This window comes from Aquarana catesbeiana, linkage group LG06 (genome assembly GCF_042186555.1).
Source record: "Aquarana catesbeiana isolate 2022-GZ linkage group LG06, ASM4218655v1, whole genome shotgun sequence".
Classification (NCBI taxonomy): domain Eukaryota; kingdom Metazoa; phylum Chordata; class Amphibia; order Anura; family Ranidae; genus Aquarana; species Aquarana catesbeiana.
This window is the reverse complement of record NC_133329.1, coordinates 17,916,083-17,932,165: the sequence shown is the minus strand read 5'-3', so window position 1 is coordinate 17,932,165 and position 16,083 is coordinate 17,916,083. Positions and strand designations below refer to the sequence as shown.

General features: G+C 44.5%; 1 protein-coding gene across 2 annotated transcripts in view; it reads left to right on the top strand.

Annotated features, from left to right (window-relative positions):
• The first annotated feature begins 13,770 nt into the window (after window positions 1-13,770).
• Window positions 13,771-16,083, top strand: part of LOC141148200 (uncharacterized) — a 41,726-nt gene continuing 39,413 nt past the window's right edge. Inside the window, exon 1 of one of the 2 annotated variants that reach the window (XM_073635418.1) lies at window positions 13,771-14,468. In XM_073635418.1, coding sequence (XP_073491519.1) covers window positions 13,963-14,468 — 506 coding nt within the window. In that variant the 5' untranslated portion in view covers window positions 13,771-13,962. The remainder of the gene's footprint in view (window positions 14,469-16,083) is intronic. The other variant, XM_073635417.1, reaches the window with a different exon arrangement.

The window sequence follows — 16,083 nt, the reverse complement described above, 5'->3', positions numbered from 1 at the left end:
TCTCAGTGCCACTCCTTCAGCTTAAGTCACTTCCTTCTACTACATGCACTCACTTCAATGTCAACTGCACTTCATTGCTCTAGGCAGGTTCTCCTGATGGTGACAATGGTGGACCATGTCTGTGTAATGTGTGTCACAATGGTCTTTTGAGGTTTTAACCAGAGGGGGTGACAATGCAGGATAAAAATGGGAGAGAGATGTCACTCCATTATAGGAGCTTGAACAAGGACCTTTATGGATCAACATAGATTATTTTAAAGTTAGACGGAGGGGTTAAATGCTCCGTCTGGTTTTTATTGCCATCTGTGTTCCAGCTGGGGAGATTCACCTTCTCTTATTGTACTGATTGCCTGCGAGACTGAAAGTGATAGGCAATCCAACATTTTGAGTTGTTACCAGAAGAGATATGGAGGAGAAATCTTCTATCTGAGAGTTAGCTCTTACAGGTAGGAGACCGTGCTGGACTGACTTACTTGGTTTAGGGTCTGTAAGAGAGTGATGGTTGGGGGCATGTTGGGGAAGTCCGCTCCCGGTGAATCTGGCCCAACTTGGCAGAAATATAGCAGTGGGCCCTTTTGAAGGGCTTGGGCTGCTACCTCTGGGTACAGGCTCCAGGTCATTTCCGCATATACTTGTGAGGGCAGGTAAAAGGAGCACCCGTTATCCAATCAGAAGTACAATAAAGGTGAATATGAATATGTAGTCGTTTTTTTGAAAGTAGTAAAGCATGACAAAACCAATGCATTTTGGGGGAACAAAGACTCCCCCTTCTTCAGGGCTGCTGTTGTATACTATGGTGAATGGGATGTACCCAAAATGACACTGAGATCAGGAACGTTTCGGTATTCTCCAGCGGTGGCAGCATAGCGGTATCTATGCTCTATGCTGCCACCACTGGAGAATACCAAAACTTTCCTGATATCAGTGTCATAGACACACCATTTTGGGTACATCCCCATTCACCATAGCATAAAACAGCATCACAAGAGGGAGTCTTTGTTCCCCCGAAACACGTTGGTTTTATCATGCTTTATTACTTTCAATAAAACGACTACATATTCACCTTTATTGTACTTCTGACTGGATACCTTCCCAGGCGATCCTTTTACCTACCCTCACAACTATCTGAGAGTGGATTTGTCTTACTTTGGAGAACTTGCCTCTGACCCCCTGTTGTGTCTACAGGACAGAAAGCGAAGAAGACTATTCCCAGTGTGGCACAGATGGCAAAGAAAGAAAAGAAAAACTTGTAGGGTTTTAACCTTTTCCTACAATATTCTAAAGGGACACAATATTGGATTTAGATATATTTTAATGAACGGTCAAAAAATAAATAATAACAAGAATTGAAATTACATTAACATGTTAACCACTTGACCTCCAGAAGATTTACCTCTCTTCATGACCAGACCACGTTTTGCGATATGGCACTGCGTCGCTTTAGCTGACATTTGCGCAGTCATGCGACGCTGTACCCAAAATGTATGTTATTTTTTTTCCCACAAATGGAGATTTCTTTTGGTGGTATTTGATCAACACTGCATTTTAAATTTTTTTGCTCTATAAACAAAAAAAGACCAACAATTTTGAAAAAAAACCCCAATATTTTTACTTTCTGCTATAAAACATATACAAAAAAAAATTGAAAAAAAAAACAAATTTGTTCATAAATTTAAGCCAATATGTATACTGCTACATGTTTTTGGTAAAAAAAAAAAAAAAAATCCCAATAAGCGTATATTGATTGGTTTATGCCAACGTTCTAGCGTCTACAAGCTACGGGATATATACTGGATTTTTTATTTATTTGTTTATTTACTAGTAATGGCGGTGATCAGCGACTTAAAGCGGGGCTGAGATATTGCGGTGGATATTCTAAAATTTCCTGACACTTTTGACACTTCTTAGAAACCATTGACACCAATACAGTGATCAGTGCTAAAAATATACATTTCTTGTTCATACATCACAGGACACAGAGCCTTTGATAATTACTTAGTGGGTTAGATAGTCTCCATCAGGTGATTGGACACTGGCAACCCTAATTACAAGGTGAGTTCCTCCCCTATATAACCCCTCCTATATGGAGAGTACCTCAGTTTTTTTTCGCCAGTATCTAAGGTGGTTGGTCACATTAAAGATGTGCTAAGTTTGACCATCTGTTTGATGGTCCATGCCTCGGGCCAATAAGTACACCTAAGATGGATGGGGCCTCGTGAAAAGAAGAAACAAGGTTTTGCCTGTAATGTCTCTCTTTGAGGACTGGGTTCTGGGATCCAGCACTTTGGTGTATAAATTTAAGTTGCACGAAAAGTTTTTCTGGCAGAGTCTTCTACAGGTGCAGGGAAGAGGATCCTGTGAGTAGGAAGCCAGAACCCTGATGGTTGGCACAATGCTACCCGCTGTGATGGGTGAAGGTTGGACCTGTCTGTTCTCAGCAGTGCCTGCAGCGGGGATAAGGTAAGAGAAGACAATCCTAAAGTCTTCACTTACGTAGTTTGCAAGTCTTACCTGGTTTCCGCAAATAGAGGGAGTAAGAGACATACCTGGTGTATACTTACATGCTATCCAGGATACACGCTCAGTGAATCTGGTCTGAGAAGCCGTTCACCCCCCTGCTGCAGGCTCTGCCACATAAACTGAAAGGGGAGGCTCCTATGCAGTCCGGGGGTCCTGCGCAGTCCTCAGGTGGTCTCCTTTTTCTCCTCTCGCCCCCGGCCGCCACCATGACAGTCCTACGCTCGCGCAGGGGGCAAACTTTACAGCAATTTTGGCGGGGGAGAAGGGGGGCGTGGTTGCAGCGCCATGCGCGTGCGGCGTGCATGACGCACCAGTGAGCAGGCGCAAAGCGGCTATGTTTAAAGCCCAGTATGCCGGAGTTCCTGTAAGCGGTGGGACACAGAGCTGTGGGCAGTAAGCATCTCAGTGGATTCGGATCCAGGCATACCTAAGACACCTACTCAGCATCAGGTTGTGCAGACTGAGCTAATGTTTATATTGTAAGACTAAGCCACAACAGTGATTGCATTTGTGCTAGTACCTCTGCTTTGCAGCTTAGGGCTATGTCTCCCCATAAGAGGGCTTCAGGGGGAGGTAAAAGAGGCACTAAGAAATCACCGCCTAGATCTAGGGGTTCTGGACATGCCAGCAGGATACCACCCCCCCAAAAGACTGGAGGCAGCCTCACAGGATGAGTCTGTGCCCCTGTCAGCCTTTGCAGCCTCTCCCAATGTTACAGTCCCTGTATATGTCACTGAAGACACTATGAAGGCTGCATTTGATGGTTTAGAAGGAAGGATTACTATTTTTATCACAGCTTCCCTAAAGAGTAGCAGAAAAAGGGGTAGATCCCCTCCCTCTGCTCTGGGTTCCCTATTTGATGAGCATTCTGATAATGATGTAATATCCCTGAGGATTGGGATCAGGAGCAGTCAGACGATTCAGGGGAGGAGAAGCTCTCTTCTGCCTCCCAGGCCCTCAAAGTACAGGTGCAATATTATACGGAGTTGGGTATCATATCAAAATCCAGAAGTAAGGGAAAAAGAAAGAATCACCGCTCTAGGAGGTCAATCAGAAACCCCTCATCCAGACTGGAAGCCTCAGGTGCCGGCAATGCTAGTAGCGATAAATGTGAGAAAAGTTTTGGACAGCCGCATTCAAAATGATAATCGCCTTTATTGATAAAAACAACAAAAATACATGCCACAGCAAGAAGTACAGGAAAGCTGACGCGTTTCACACTATAGTTAGTGCTTAATTGTCAGGGACTAACCCGCAGGAGAACTAACATCTATGGCCAGCAATATCCTGTATCAATGAACACAAATTCTCCAGCACTAATGCGAACACCTGCACGCCAAAGCACACACACCACGTGAGAGACTCCAGGCACCAAGCATACTATTTAAAGCACGTTGCAGCAGTCACCAACTGCTGCATGATCTTCAGCTTCCTGTGTATTCCTCAGTTCCTGTTCCTGTTGTCTTGGATTATCTGCTAAACGACCCGGCTTGTCTTGACCTATCTGATCTGTACCTACCCCGGCTTGACCCTTGGCTCGTTCCTGTTACTCCGCTCTGATCTGCTGCACTGTGTATGACCCCTGGCTTGTTTTATGGACTTTGCTACTGTTTGATCCGCTGCACCGTGTATGACCCCTGGCTTGTTCTATAGACTTTGCTACTGTTTGCTGTCCTGTGTATGAACCCCGGCCTGGCTCCTGACACTGCTCCTGGTACTTCCTGCTGTACGATCTCATCTGATACTTCCGAGGTACCCCTGCCTAGCAGTCTACCCTGCTCGTCAGCTGCCCACCAGTGGACTTCTCTGCTTCATCTCAGCTTGCTGCAGCCAGCAACCCCTGCCGCTTTGAGTATAGCTCCCCCTGTACCACCTCCAGGGGGCGCTCTGCACTTAGTCGCAAGGGAAGCTCTCCCAGCACTTCAGCCTCCGATCAGGTACGTGATATTAATCATAGCTTAATCATAGGTAAAGATTAAGCTATGATTAAGCACTAACTATAGTGTGAAACGCGTCAGTCTCCTGTACTTCTTGCTGTGGCATGTATTTTTGTTAGTGTTATCAATAAAGGCGATTATCATTTTGAGTGCGGCTGTCCAGGACTTTTCTCACATTTAGGGGTATCATACCAGTTGGGTAGCATCAGAGGGGGCGGGGTCACCCATACATGTTACTGGGAAACCACGGCGTTTCCCCTAGTCAGAGGGGGACGGGGTCACGTGATGGGTGGCCCCGCCCTCAGCTACATAAGAGCTGTCAAGCTAGCACCACGTCATTGGCAGGATTCTGTGCGTGTTCCTCGCTGGAGTCGCTGGAGATCATCTATCGCTGGAGATTGAGAATTGGATTACATCACTGGTGTAGCAGCATGGATTTATTGTATTACATCACTGGAATCTCTTTTTTATTTTTTATTTTGTAATTTTTAATAAATGACTTGTCCCAAGCCGTCTCCTGTGGTTTTTTTAACATTTTGACACTTTCTTTCTGTGAAATGGTAGGGGTAATGGTGGGGGGACAGGAATCTGGGTGTACCCTTTGTTAAAGGGGGTTTCCAGATTCCAATAAGCCCCCTGCCCGCAGACCCCCACAACCACCGGACAAGGATTATGGAGATGAGGTTCTTGTCCCAATCAACATGGGGACATCCTCCACATGTTGAGGGCATGTGGCCTGGTACGGTTCAGGAGGAGGGGGCGCTCTCTCATCCCCCCCTCTTTTCCTGTGGCCTGCCAGGTTGCGTGCTCAGATAAGGGTCTGGTGTGGATATTTGGGGGAACCCCACGCCATTTTTTTTTTAATTTTGGCGCGGAGTTCCCCTTAAAATCCATACCAGACCTGAAGGGTCTGGTATGAATTTTTTGGGGGAACCCCACACCATTTTTTTTTATTCTGGAGCAGAGTTCCCCTTAATATCCATACCAGACCTGAAAGGCCTGGTAATGGAATTTTGGGGGACCACCACGCATTTTTTTTAATTTTTCAATGACTTTCAATGACTTTTATGTGTATTGTCGGGACCGACAATTCATTAATAGCCGGCACTAGTGCTAGCATTTTTAAATGACTTTTTTTCCCTTTAGAAATTTAATTTTGCTCTCAGACTGTTATAGACACGGGAAACATGCGCTACAGGCATACTATAGACACCCCCCAGGTACTTGCAATGTCATTAGGAATAAACTATAAGAGCTAGACAACAACTTGTCATAGAGTGTGGGCTAGGTAGATTAGTTTAGAAAGTCCATGGGAAGTGACAACATCAGAAACTTGGTTAGACAGCTAAACAAGGGACAGTTCTGGGGAGATAAAGAACTAAAGGGGGGACTACAGACCAGAACTCTCTTATTTGAGGACTACGCTTCTCTTGTCCACAATCCAAGCTGCCCAGTCCCTATAGAAGGTTGAGGTGGTTACCTTGGCCTTGACGAATGAAAATTCCAGTTGGAAATGAGCATCCAGCAGGTGCATGTTAGGGTGGGTGGATGCTGTGATTTCCATTGTTTTACTAGTACTAGATGGGCATCTATCAAGATATGAGCTACCAATACTTTGTAATGTCCGGGCCATGTAGGGATTGATAATCCCAGCAGAAAATCCAATGAGGTCAAAGGGAGAGAGACATTGCATATTGCATATAGAAAAATGTAAAAAAAAACTGGCGTGGGCTCCCCCTGCAAAATCCATACCAAGCCCTTATCCGAATCAAAAAATAATACAGCACTATCAGAAATAATCCAATGTGTGGCTGATATCAAAAATGAATGTGACTGTGCAAGCTGCAATTTTCATGTGAGAAACACACACCATAAACAATAAATCAAAAATAAACTGAGCTAAAATAAAAATGTGAGTAAATGATGAAGAAAGTCTATATGCATAAAAAGCAAGAAAGTCCATATAGTGACTTAATTGATCGTGGATAATTTCACCAAGAAATTGTGACAGTTCAGAGAAACACCTCCACCTCACAAAATGGCCGCTTACTAGCTCCTAAGACCTCCTGTTATGGGAGGTCTAAGACACTTGTGGCTATATACCCATCAAGGGCCTTGGATCATCCAGGGAGATTGCGCTATTAAGCCTCCACCACCCAACGGACTCGATCACAGAGGGGTTCCAAGAACCCCCACCCCAAAGCACCTTATCCCCAGGTTGAGAGGATGATTGAAAAGCATATAAGATTTCTAAAAATTTAGGACGTTTTTTACCTAACTGACAAATTTGTTTACTGCCAAACGTTTTTAAGGCCAGGAGATACTAGTATCACTGGACATGATCATCAGCAGATTGTGGTAAGAAATTTTTGGTAAATTGTTGAATATTGGCAGAATCCTTTGTGAATATAATAAAGCCTACCTGGTCTTCATGTGCTATAGGTCTTAAGTATTCATTCGGTTTGTTGGCTAAGATCCCAGTGAGTCATATCAGGTCTGATTTATCAGTCACATACAGTAGTTAAGGTTCAGTTGGTCCTTCTAAAGATGTCAGTTATTAATGCTTTAGTATATCCAGTTGAGATTACTGATCCTGAAAATATGGTCATCTAAGCTTCAGGATAAGTTGAAACCTTTAGGTGGGCCAGGAGCTTTACAGAGATTAGGTATTTTGGAGACCTTTATTAATTGTTCTTCATCAATTTATCAAGGCCATCATAAGCTTGGTTAGTGTTGGAATAGGATCATGATTCAAGAAAGGATACCATGAACAGTGTTAAAGAGGGGGCTGAGTAAACTATTAGGTAATAGTTTAAGAAGGACCTATAGGTTGCATCTGGCTAGGATGTCCATTTTGCCATTTAAAATATAGAGAAAAAGGGGGATGAGAAACATCCATTTCTAGATCTTCCCTAGGTGTGGTCAAACTGGAAGCACTCACCTTGACATTTCCAGGTTTCTGGTGTTACAGGAATAATAGCTGATCTAATGCAGTCTGTACTCAGTCTTTTTGGGAAAGTCTTTTTAAAGAGAACCTGCCACTTCACATATGTTATCCCATAAAGGGGCTTGTAAGACAGCCCCCCTCGCCTGCCCCATGATAACAATGTAGTTACATGAAAATAAAATAGAACACAAAGTCATACATACAAGAACTGTGCAATTCATATTAGCTATTGCTATATACACCATAAGGAGAGGAATAATTCTAAGTCCATTATTTACTGTTAACCCTAAAAAAATAGTCTACAAAAGGTCAACTATGAAAAAGTATTGCATCCAAAATGTCATAGGCTCTTTACCATGATCGGAGATGCGTTGTGTCAGCACGAGCAGCTTGTTTTGAAGGACATTATATGACTTCCACTTGGAACAATGAAACCCCTGCCCGACTGTCATTTTGCAATAGGCTGGAAGTGGTTAAAAGGCAATCTTAAAAGATTCTCTTTGAATAGGACTGTTGTAATTGGGATGGTGTCATAACAGGAGATGAGTTCATAGCTCCGTCCATGTTTTTTTGTATCTATGTGAGGGAATCTGCCCAGTCGTGACAGTGTGTGTTCAGAATGAGCAGGGTGGTATATGTAAGCTGTGGGGTGGAGAAGAAGGGTAAAAGGAGGATTATTTAAGGAGGGAGGAACTTTATGTGAGAAGGAAAGGTAGAGAGAACATGTTACATGGTGGAGAGATTGAGGAACAGGCTGGGAAAGAAAGGGTTCCCTTGCAGTCTGTCTGAAGTTGGGCCCAGCTGTCTGTAATTTATATTTTTGGTGATGTCTTAGTTACAGGTTGGTATATGGCAGTGCCACCACAAACTGTGTTACCCCCAGGCTGTGCCTTGCCCCATAAAGATGATCTACATTTATACTGAGGTGGGTTGGGGTTGTGCTTGACAATTATTCATGAGATGTTAATCCTTTTGCTTCTAGCATTAGTAAATGGACAGAAAGGTATATTATATTTACTATTTTTTTTTAAATTTCTTGACTTGGTATCAGCACTGAGATCTAAACCCACAACCTCTGCTGCATTCAGCAGTGACTCTCCTAGCTGAATCACCTGAGATGTTGGACACTTCCATGTCTAATCCTTTGGATTTCCCTGCCTTATCTCTTGTTTCTGGTGAACTTTGAACTCTTTGCTCCTCCCATGAAATTCCTGATTTAAACCATATCTCCGCACTTCCTGCTTGCCAGATTAATGTGCTCTCTACAGCTGATATCTTGCTCCTTTGCGTACCAGCTTTTCTTATCTCCCCTATCATTCTTTACTGACCTGTGGCTTGTTCTTTGACCAGGGACGATCCTGGGTGGGTGCACAATGTGGACCGCACCCAGGCACCGCAGGAGGGGGGCGCAAAAGTGTTAGGGCACAGTCAGTCCCCAGTGTGCTGCCTCAAGCCCAGTTAGTATTGTGTGGCCCCCAGAAGCTGCTCCTGGCTGCCTAGAGCGCATGTCAGTCGAGGGCGCGGTGGCCTCACTCAGTGCCTCCACCGCCCACTCACCCACCCAGCATAGTGTGCACATCCCCCGCCCACCGGCGAGCCTGCTACACATCCCCGCCTACTCTATAGCCCGTACGAGGAGGAGGTAGGCTAGGTCTGCCTCACCTCCTCCCCATGTCTCCCCTGTGTCCGCCCACAACCCCTTCGTGCAGCCAATCTATGCCTGGAATGGGGTGTGGGTGGGAGATTTTAAAGCAGCCAGGGATCCTGCCTGATGTCGCTGCCTGTGCCTCTGAAGACAATTCAGCCCAGTTGAGTGATCTCTCCCCTCTCTCTCTTCTCTAAATGTGCCATACTCTTCCAGCCTTCCACATGCCATACTCTTCCAGCCTTCCACATGCCATACTGTTCCAGCCTTCCACGTGCCATACTCTACCAGCCTTCCATGTGCCATATTCTTCCTGCCTTCCACGAGCCATACTTTTCCAGCCTTTCATGTGCCATACTCTTCCAGCCTTCCACATGCCTAACACTTTCAGCCTACCATGTGCCATAGTCTTCCAGCCTTCCACATATCATACTTTTACAGCCTTGCACGTGTTATACTCTTACAGCCTTCCACGTGTCATACTCTTACAGCCTTCAACATGCCATACTCTTTCAGCCTTCCACTTGCCATACTCATCCAGCCTTCCACGTGCCATACTCTTCCAGCCATCCACATGCCATACTGTTCCAGCCTTTCATGAGCCATACTCTTCCAGCCTTTCACATGCCATACTCTTCCAGCCTTCCACATGCCTAACACTTTCAGCCTACCATGTGCCATAGTCTTCCAGCCTTCCACATATCATAATTTTACAGCCTTCCACGTGTCATACTCTTACAGCCTTCCACGTGTCATACTCTTACAGCCTTCAACGTGCCATACTCTTTCAGCCTTCCACTTGCCATACTCATCCAGCCTTCCATGTGCCATACTCTTACAGCCTTCCACGTGCCATACTCTTACAGCCTTCCATGTGCCATACTCTTCCAGCCTTCCATGTGCCATATTCTTCCTGACTTCCACATGCCTTCGTTTTCAAGCCTTCCACGTGCCATAGTCTTCCAGCCTTCTACAAGCCATAGTCTTCCTGCCTTCCATGGGTCATACTCTTCTGGCCTCAGAAGCATCCCGGAGTCCCAAAGCATGGACTTCGTCTCCTCCAACCTCCTCTCTGCTCCAGCATCAGCAGTGAGGCCTGGAGGACAAGGAGGAGCCAGAGGTGCAAGCAGCCAGGGAGCTACTGGAAGAAGCAGCAGAGCACCTCCCGGATCAAGAAGGTACTGGGCATCATACAATGACACAGACCTACCTGCAGATACAGACTAGGATGGGGGGCAGAGGAGGGACTGTGGATAGGGACCGTGCTAGGGGTCTCTCTCTCATCTCCCCACCGCCTGTCAGCCAAGCCCCCCTCTGTCAGCCCCCCTCTCTCTCTCAGCCTAACCCCACCCCCTCATTACACACTGCTGTTTAATAGAAGCTCAGCACAGCTCCATTTTTAGTGGTATGTGACGTCCTTCACATTGCGCACTCACATTACAGGAGCACTGTGAAGGAGGTACCAACTTGCTTTTAGAAGGTGGGAACTGGTAGGCTGCATTTGGGGGCCACTGATGAGTCTGCAATTGGTGGGCACTGGTAGGCTGCATTTGGTGGGCACTGGTAGGCTGCAGTTAGTGGGCAATGATAAGGCTGTATTTGGTGGGCAATGATAAGGCTGTATTTGGTGGGCAATGATAAGGCTGCATTTGGTGGGCACTGATAAGGCTGCATTTGATGGGCACTGGTGAGGCAGCATTGATCTCTTGTATCATGTCCGCAGTTTCTGACCATCTCTTGTATTATGTCTACAGTCTCTGACCATCTCCTGTATCGTGTATGCGGTCTCTAACCATCTCCTCTAGCATGTCTGCAGTATGTCTGGGGGCTCTTTCTAACAAACTCTCTAATAGGAGCCCTCTCTGTGTCCATTAGAGAGGGCCCCCCCCCCTCCAGGTCCCATTAGAGTACTCTGCTTCCCATCCTGTATTTTGTTTATTGTTAAGAGTTCGTGAGAGAAACCCAGGGTAACAAAGACTCCTTTAGAGGAGCATCTCTGTGTTTGAGTCGTTGCCATGGAAGGATTTGTAAAGGGGAGGGGTTAGTATGATGACCACGCCCATGTGGGGGCGCCACAAATATTTCTGCACCCAGGTGTCTGTGACCCTAGGATCGGCCCTGTCTTTGACTGCATGTCTGCTTGGTGTATATCTACTACTGGACCCCAGCTTGCTCACCTCCTGGTGGGGTGATCCTGAGGACAGCGTCAATCTGGTACTAACAAAACCCATCTCCACCATCAGGAGCTCTGGTGAAGACCGGTTAACAATTAGACCCTGCACCTTCCAGGGTGCCCTGCTTGTTTACTTATCCTGCTGGTTGGTGGGAACTTCTCTGCTGCTATACCTTCTGGTCTCCAAGCCTGACCATGACAGTTGCTTCCTGGTTTCTGGCCTAGGCCAAAACTATGTTATACCTCTCCAGGAGTCTTCATGGCCCTTTATTTTTCTTTCATCTGGAGGAAGGGTTTACTCAGATAAGCATGCCCCCCTGCCTGCATAGCTGAGCTAAGGGCAGATGGATTCCTGAAATTAAATGCTACATGAATCATTTGCCCTTACTCAATATGGCCACAGCTAGAAATGCTAGGTGTTGTTTTTCAAAGTGATTGCTTAAAGAGGAACTTCAGTCATTTTTTCATATTTCCATCTATTAAATCTTCTGCCCTTGTTGTTGTTTTAACATTGGATAGTAAAACATTTTTTTTTCTGCCAGTAAACACCTTATACAGCCCACTTCCTGTTTTTTTTCTGATAAAAAGCCTAGGTTAATGACATCATGCACAACTCTCTCTCTCACTCTCGAGAGAGTTTGCCAGGAAGGGAGGGGGGGTGAGCCATAAGAGGGCCAATGAGAGCTGCAGAGCTGGAGGTGTGCCTGTGTAAATCCAGGAAGTGAACAGGCAGCATCTTCAGCTGCCCACAGTTAAAATGGCTGCAGCCAGACTCAGTGGAGGGAGATTTCTGCAGCATATTTGGCAAGTACAGGATCACAGTATGTATAGAATAATATGCAAAGTGGTTGGAGGGAAGCTTCAGAATAGCAAAGACATGTTTATTACAAATTATATAATTGACTGCAGTTCCTCTTTAATAAAATAAAGCATGGAGACATGGATAAATGGGGGGGGGGGGTTGCTTTGAAAATTAAAAATGAATCAAATAGTGTTTTCAGTTTGTTGTGCTCAGATAGAGTTGAAGCTTACTTTAAGAACAATGAATACCATAATGCAAAACTCAAAGAGCAAAACTCAAAGAGATAATTAAAGATGAATGTCAGTTTGCAGTTGAAGATTCATTTTTTTTCACTTACCGACCGGCTCATGTACATATACATCGGCACTTTGAAGATGGATATCTCGTAACAGTTTACGATAATGGTGGTCTCCGCAGCGGATTCGCCGCAAGATCACCGTTATCAGCGGCGGGAGAGGTGCCACCCCCCCTCCCGCCTCTCTCCTGCGCCCTCCGCCGCTTACCGGAGCCGTCGGCAGCGGCGGAGGCGATCGGGACCTGTCCATGGCTGTGTATGGAAATGAGTGAGGGGAAGATGGCCACCACCCGTCTCCATACTACATCAGGGCGGAAGCGACGTCAAAACGTCACTTCCGCCCATAAATCTTAAAGGCACATTTTTCTGTTGTCATTTTTTCAAATGACAATTTTTTTTTTATTGTATTTAAGTCCAAATATGAGATGTGAGGACTTTTTGACCCCCCAGATCTCATATTTAAGAGGTGCTTTTTTTCTATTACAAGGGATGTTTACATTCTTTGTAATAGGAATAAAAGTGACCCATTTTTTTTTTTAAACAGTGAAAAAATAAATAAAATCAAGTAAAATAAATAAGAAAAAAAAATTTTTTTTAAAGCGCCCCATCCCAACGAGCTCGTGCGCAGAAGCGAACGCATAAATGAGTAGCGCCCACATATGAAAATAGTATGGTCAAACCACACATGTGAGGTATCGCTGCAAACGTTAGACTGAGAGCAAAAATTCTAGCCCTAGACCTCCTCTGTAACTCAAAACATGCAACCTGTAGAATTTTTTAAACGTTGCCTATGGGGATTTTTAAGGGTAAAAGTTTGACGCCATTCCATGAGCCGGCGCAATTTTGAAGCGTGACATGATGGGTATCAATTTATTCGGAGTAACATTATCTTTCACAATAACAAAAAAAATTCAGCTAACTTTTCTGTTGTCTTATTTTTTTATTCAAAAAAGTGAATTTTTTCCCAAAAAAGTGCGCTTGTAAGACCGCTGCGCAAATACGGTGTGACAAAAAAGTATTGCAATGCCTGCCATTTTATTCTCTAGGGCGTTAGAAAAAAATGTATAATGTTTGGGGGTTGTAAGTCATTTTCTAGCAAAAAACCTTGTTTTTAACTTGTAAACACCGAGTCTGAAAAAGAGGCCTGGTCTTTAAGTGGTTACGAGCAGCTGTATTTAACTGCAGGACAGAGAAGAGATGATCACCTAATGATGAAAGTGCCTGGTACTAGTTCAGGATGGTACTTAGGTAGGATGGCATATGGCAGTGCCAACCCTGGTTATGCTACCCCAGACATCATATTATTTTTCATTTTGGTCCATATTTCTAATTTACTACATCTTTATCTGAAACACAAGCCCATTCATGGAATGAGTTAAAACAGGAACTTGTTCCCGGGAATTCCAGATCTCCTCTCTGACCTGAAAAACAACATGTTTCAAAGTCAGTGAACTGTTGAGCAACTTCAGTTAAAAGACAGAAAAGGCTGCTTTTGTGCAGAACACCAGGAAATGGGACTAGATAATACATAATCTAAACCCACGGGCTGCGAGAAGGAAGAGGATGACAAAGAAGTGGAATGGCTGTCCTTGGTTTTGGGAAGCATAATTTATCCTAGGAATTAGTACAACATTACCACTAATATGTCAGCTGTGGCTAAGTTTGGAAATGAAACTTCTCAGGACGTTTGCACTTCGGATCAGGGGCCTGAGATGGAATTCTGTGAGATTGACTTATCGAACAAGAAGGATGTCTTTCTGAATCTACGTGGAAAAGTCCAAGTGGCGGTGAATGGATCCGTGGTGGTGAGAAGGACACCCTTATTTCATGAGGATGAGATCCAACTGGGAAAAAGTAATCCCTTGTATGTCTTAAATCTACCAAACCATAGGAGGACAGGTGCTCTTCAAAATCCCCCAAATGATTCTACGCATTATAAACACAGGGCAACGGGTCAATCTGAAGAAGCTTCCATGGAAGGTTCCCAAGATCAGAAGGTCATTTTCCTGTCCAGGGCCGGCTTAGATCTAAACAGAACTGCAAACCAGAACAATATGTCTTTATATTTTAATATTCCAGAGACCCTGTCCAAAGTGGGCCTGATCCAGGGTGGAGGTGTCACTTTTCAGCAGAAAATGGCAGCAAGTAGGTAAGAAAAAAATATGTTCTAAATGGTTGTAGGTCACCGTTTTTGGGGTATCAGTTACAGTTAGAATGCTTTCCAAGGAACAATGGCACTTTACTATCAAAGTATTTATCCACCCCAAACTATTTTGGTTAAGGCTTGGGGTTGCTGAGTGGAGTCACCTATGGGCTTCTCAAATCTGTTGAGAACTCTGACTGTGATCTCCTGGCTTCATCTATCTGGTACGACCATTCGGAGTAAAACTGGTTGGCATAAGTATAACACTATTTGAGAATACATAATTACCTTATGGAGAATGCAGCTAGGGAAAGAGATCTTCCTGGCGTAGTCCCTACAGGATATATAAAGTATGAGAGAGCCCCGCAGATCTAATGAAATCCCAAATCTTTACTTATTCTTTACTGCATGTGACAAGAAGTCAAAAATAAGGCCTGCTTCACACCCATGCAATTTGTTTTTTGATCCATTTCTGCAGCCATTTTTGTTTTTGCACACGCGGTTTTGATGTGTTTTTCACGTGTTTCTTTTTTTTTTTATGTACTCTGCATTTTGCGGTTTTTATGTTTGTTTTTTTTTGGCCAATTTGTTGTTGGGCAGATTTAAAAATGCAAAATGCATCAAAATGCATCAAAAACGCATTACATGCTTTGCTGCAGCATCTCCATTAAAGTCTGTTGAACCAAAAAGCACTGTTTTGCGTTTCAATACCCGGCTATAGTCAAATGATGTCCTCTACTTTGTGGGGTGATATCTGAATGATGCCTGCAGCTAGATGCATCATCAGATATCATTCTTGGCAGTTCTGCCGCTTGATCGTTTTTATAGGCTTCGGGAGGGGACGTCCCCCCCCTCCCACCGCCATCCGGTGCTTCTCCGGTCTCTCTCGTGCCATCGGGCGCCCGGAGAAAGAATCGGTCGGCGCCGGATGTTGACGATAGAGATCACAGGTGACCGGATGGTCACCAGTCATCTCTATGACCATTGGAGGCCCGGGCGCGACATTATGACATCACGCCCGAGTACCCGGAAATAAACGAAGCCGCGATCACGGCTGTCAGCATGAGATCGGTGAATTTTTTTTTCCCGATCTGATGCTTTCCAGCCTGGAGGAGAGATGTGGGGTCTTATTGACCCCACTTCTCTCCATAAAGAGGACCTGTCACACAGATTCCTATTACAAGGGATGTTTACATTCCTTGTAATAGGAATAAAGGTAATAAAAAAAAATGTTAAAAAAGTGTAAAAATAAAAAAAAAAGTAAAAAAAAATAAAATAATTAAAAAAAAAAAAATTAAACGCCCCTGTCCTGGTAGCTCGCACTTAGAAGCGAGCGCACACATAAGTCCCGCCCACATATGTAAATGCCGCTCAAACCACACATGTGAGGTATCGCCGCGTGCGTTAGAGCGTGTGCAACAATTCTAGCACTAGACCTCCTCTGTAACTCTAAACTGATAACCTGTAAAAGATTTTAAAGCATCGCCTATGGAGATTTTTAAGTAATGAAGTTTGGCGCCATTCCATGATTGTGCGCAATTTTATAGCGTGACATGTTAGGTATCTATTTACTCGGCGTAACATCATCTTTCACATTATAGAAAAAAATTGGGCTAACTTT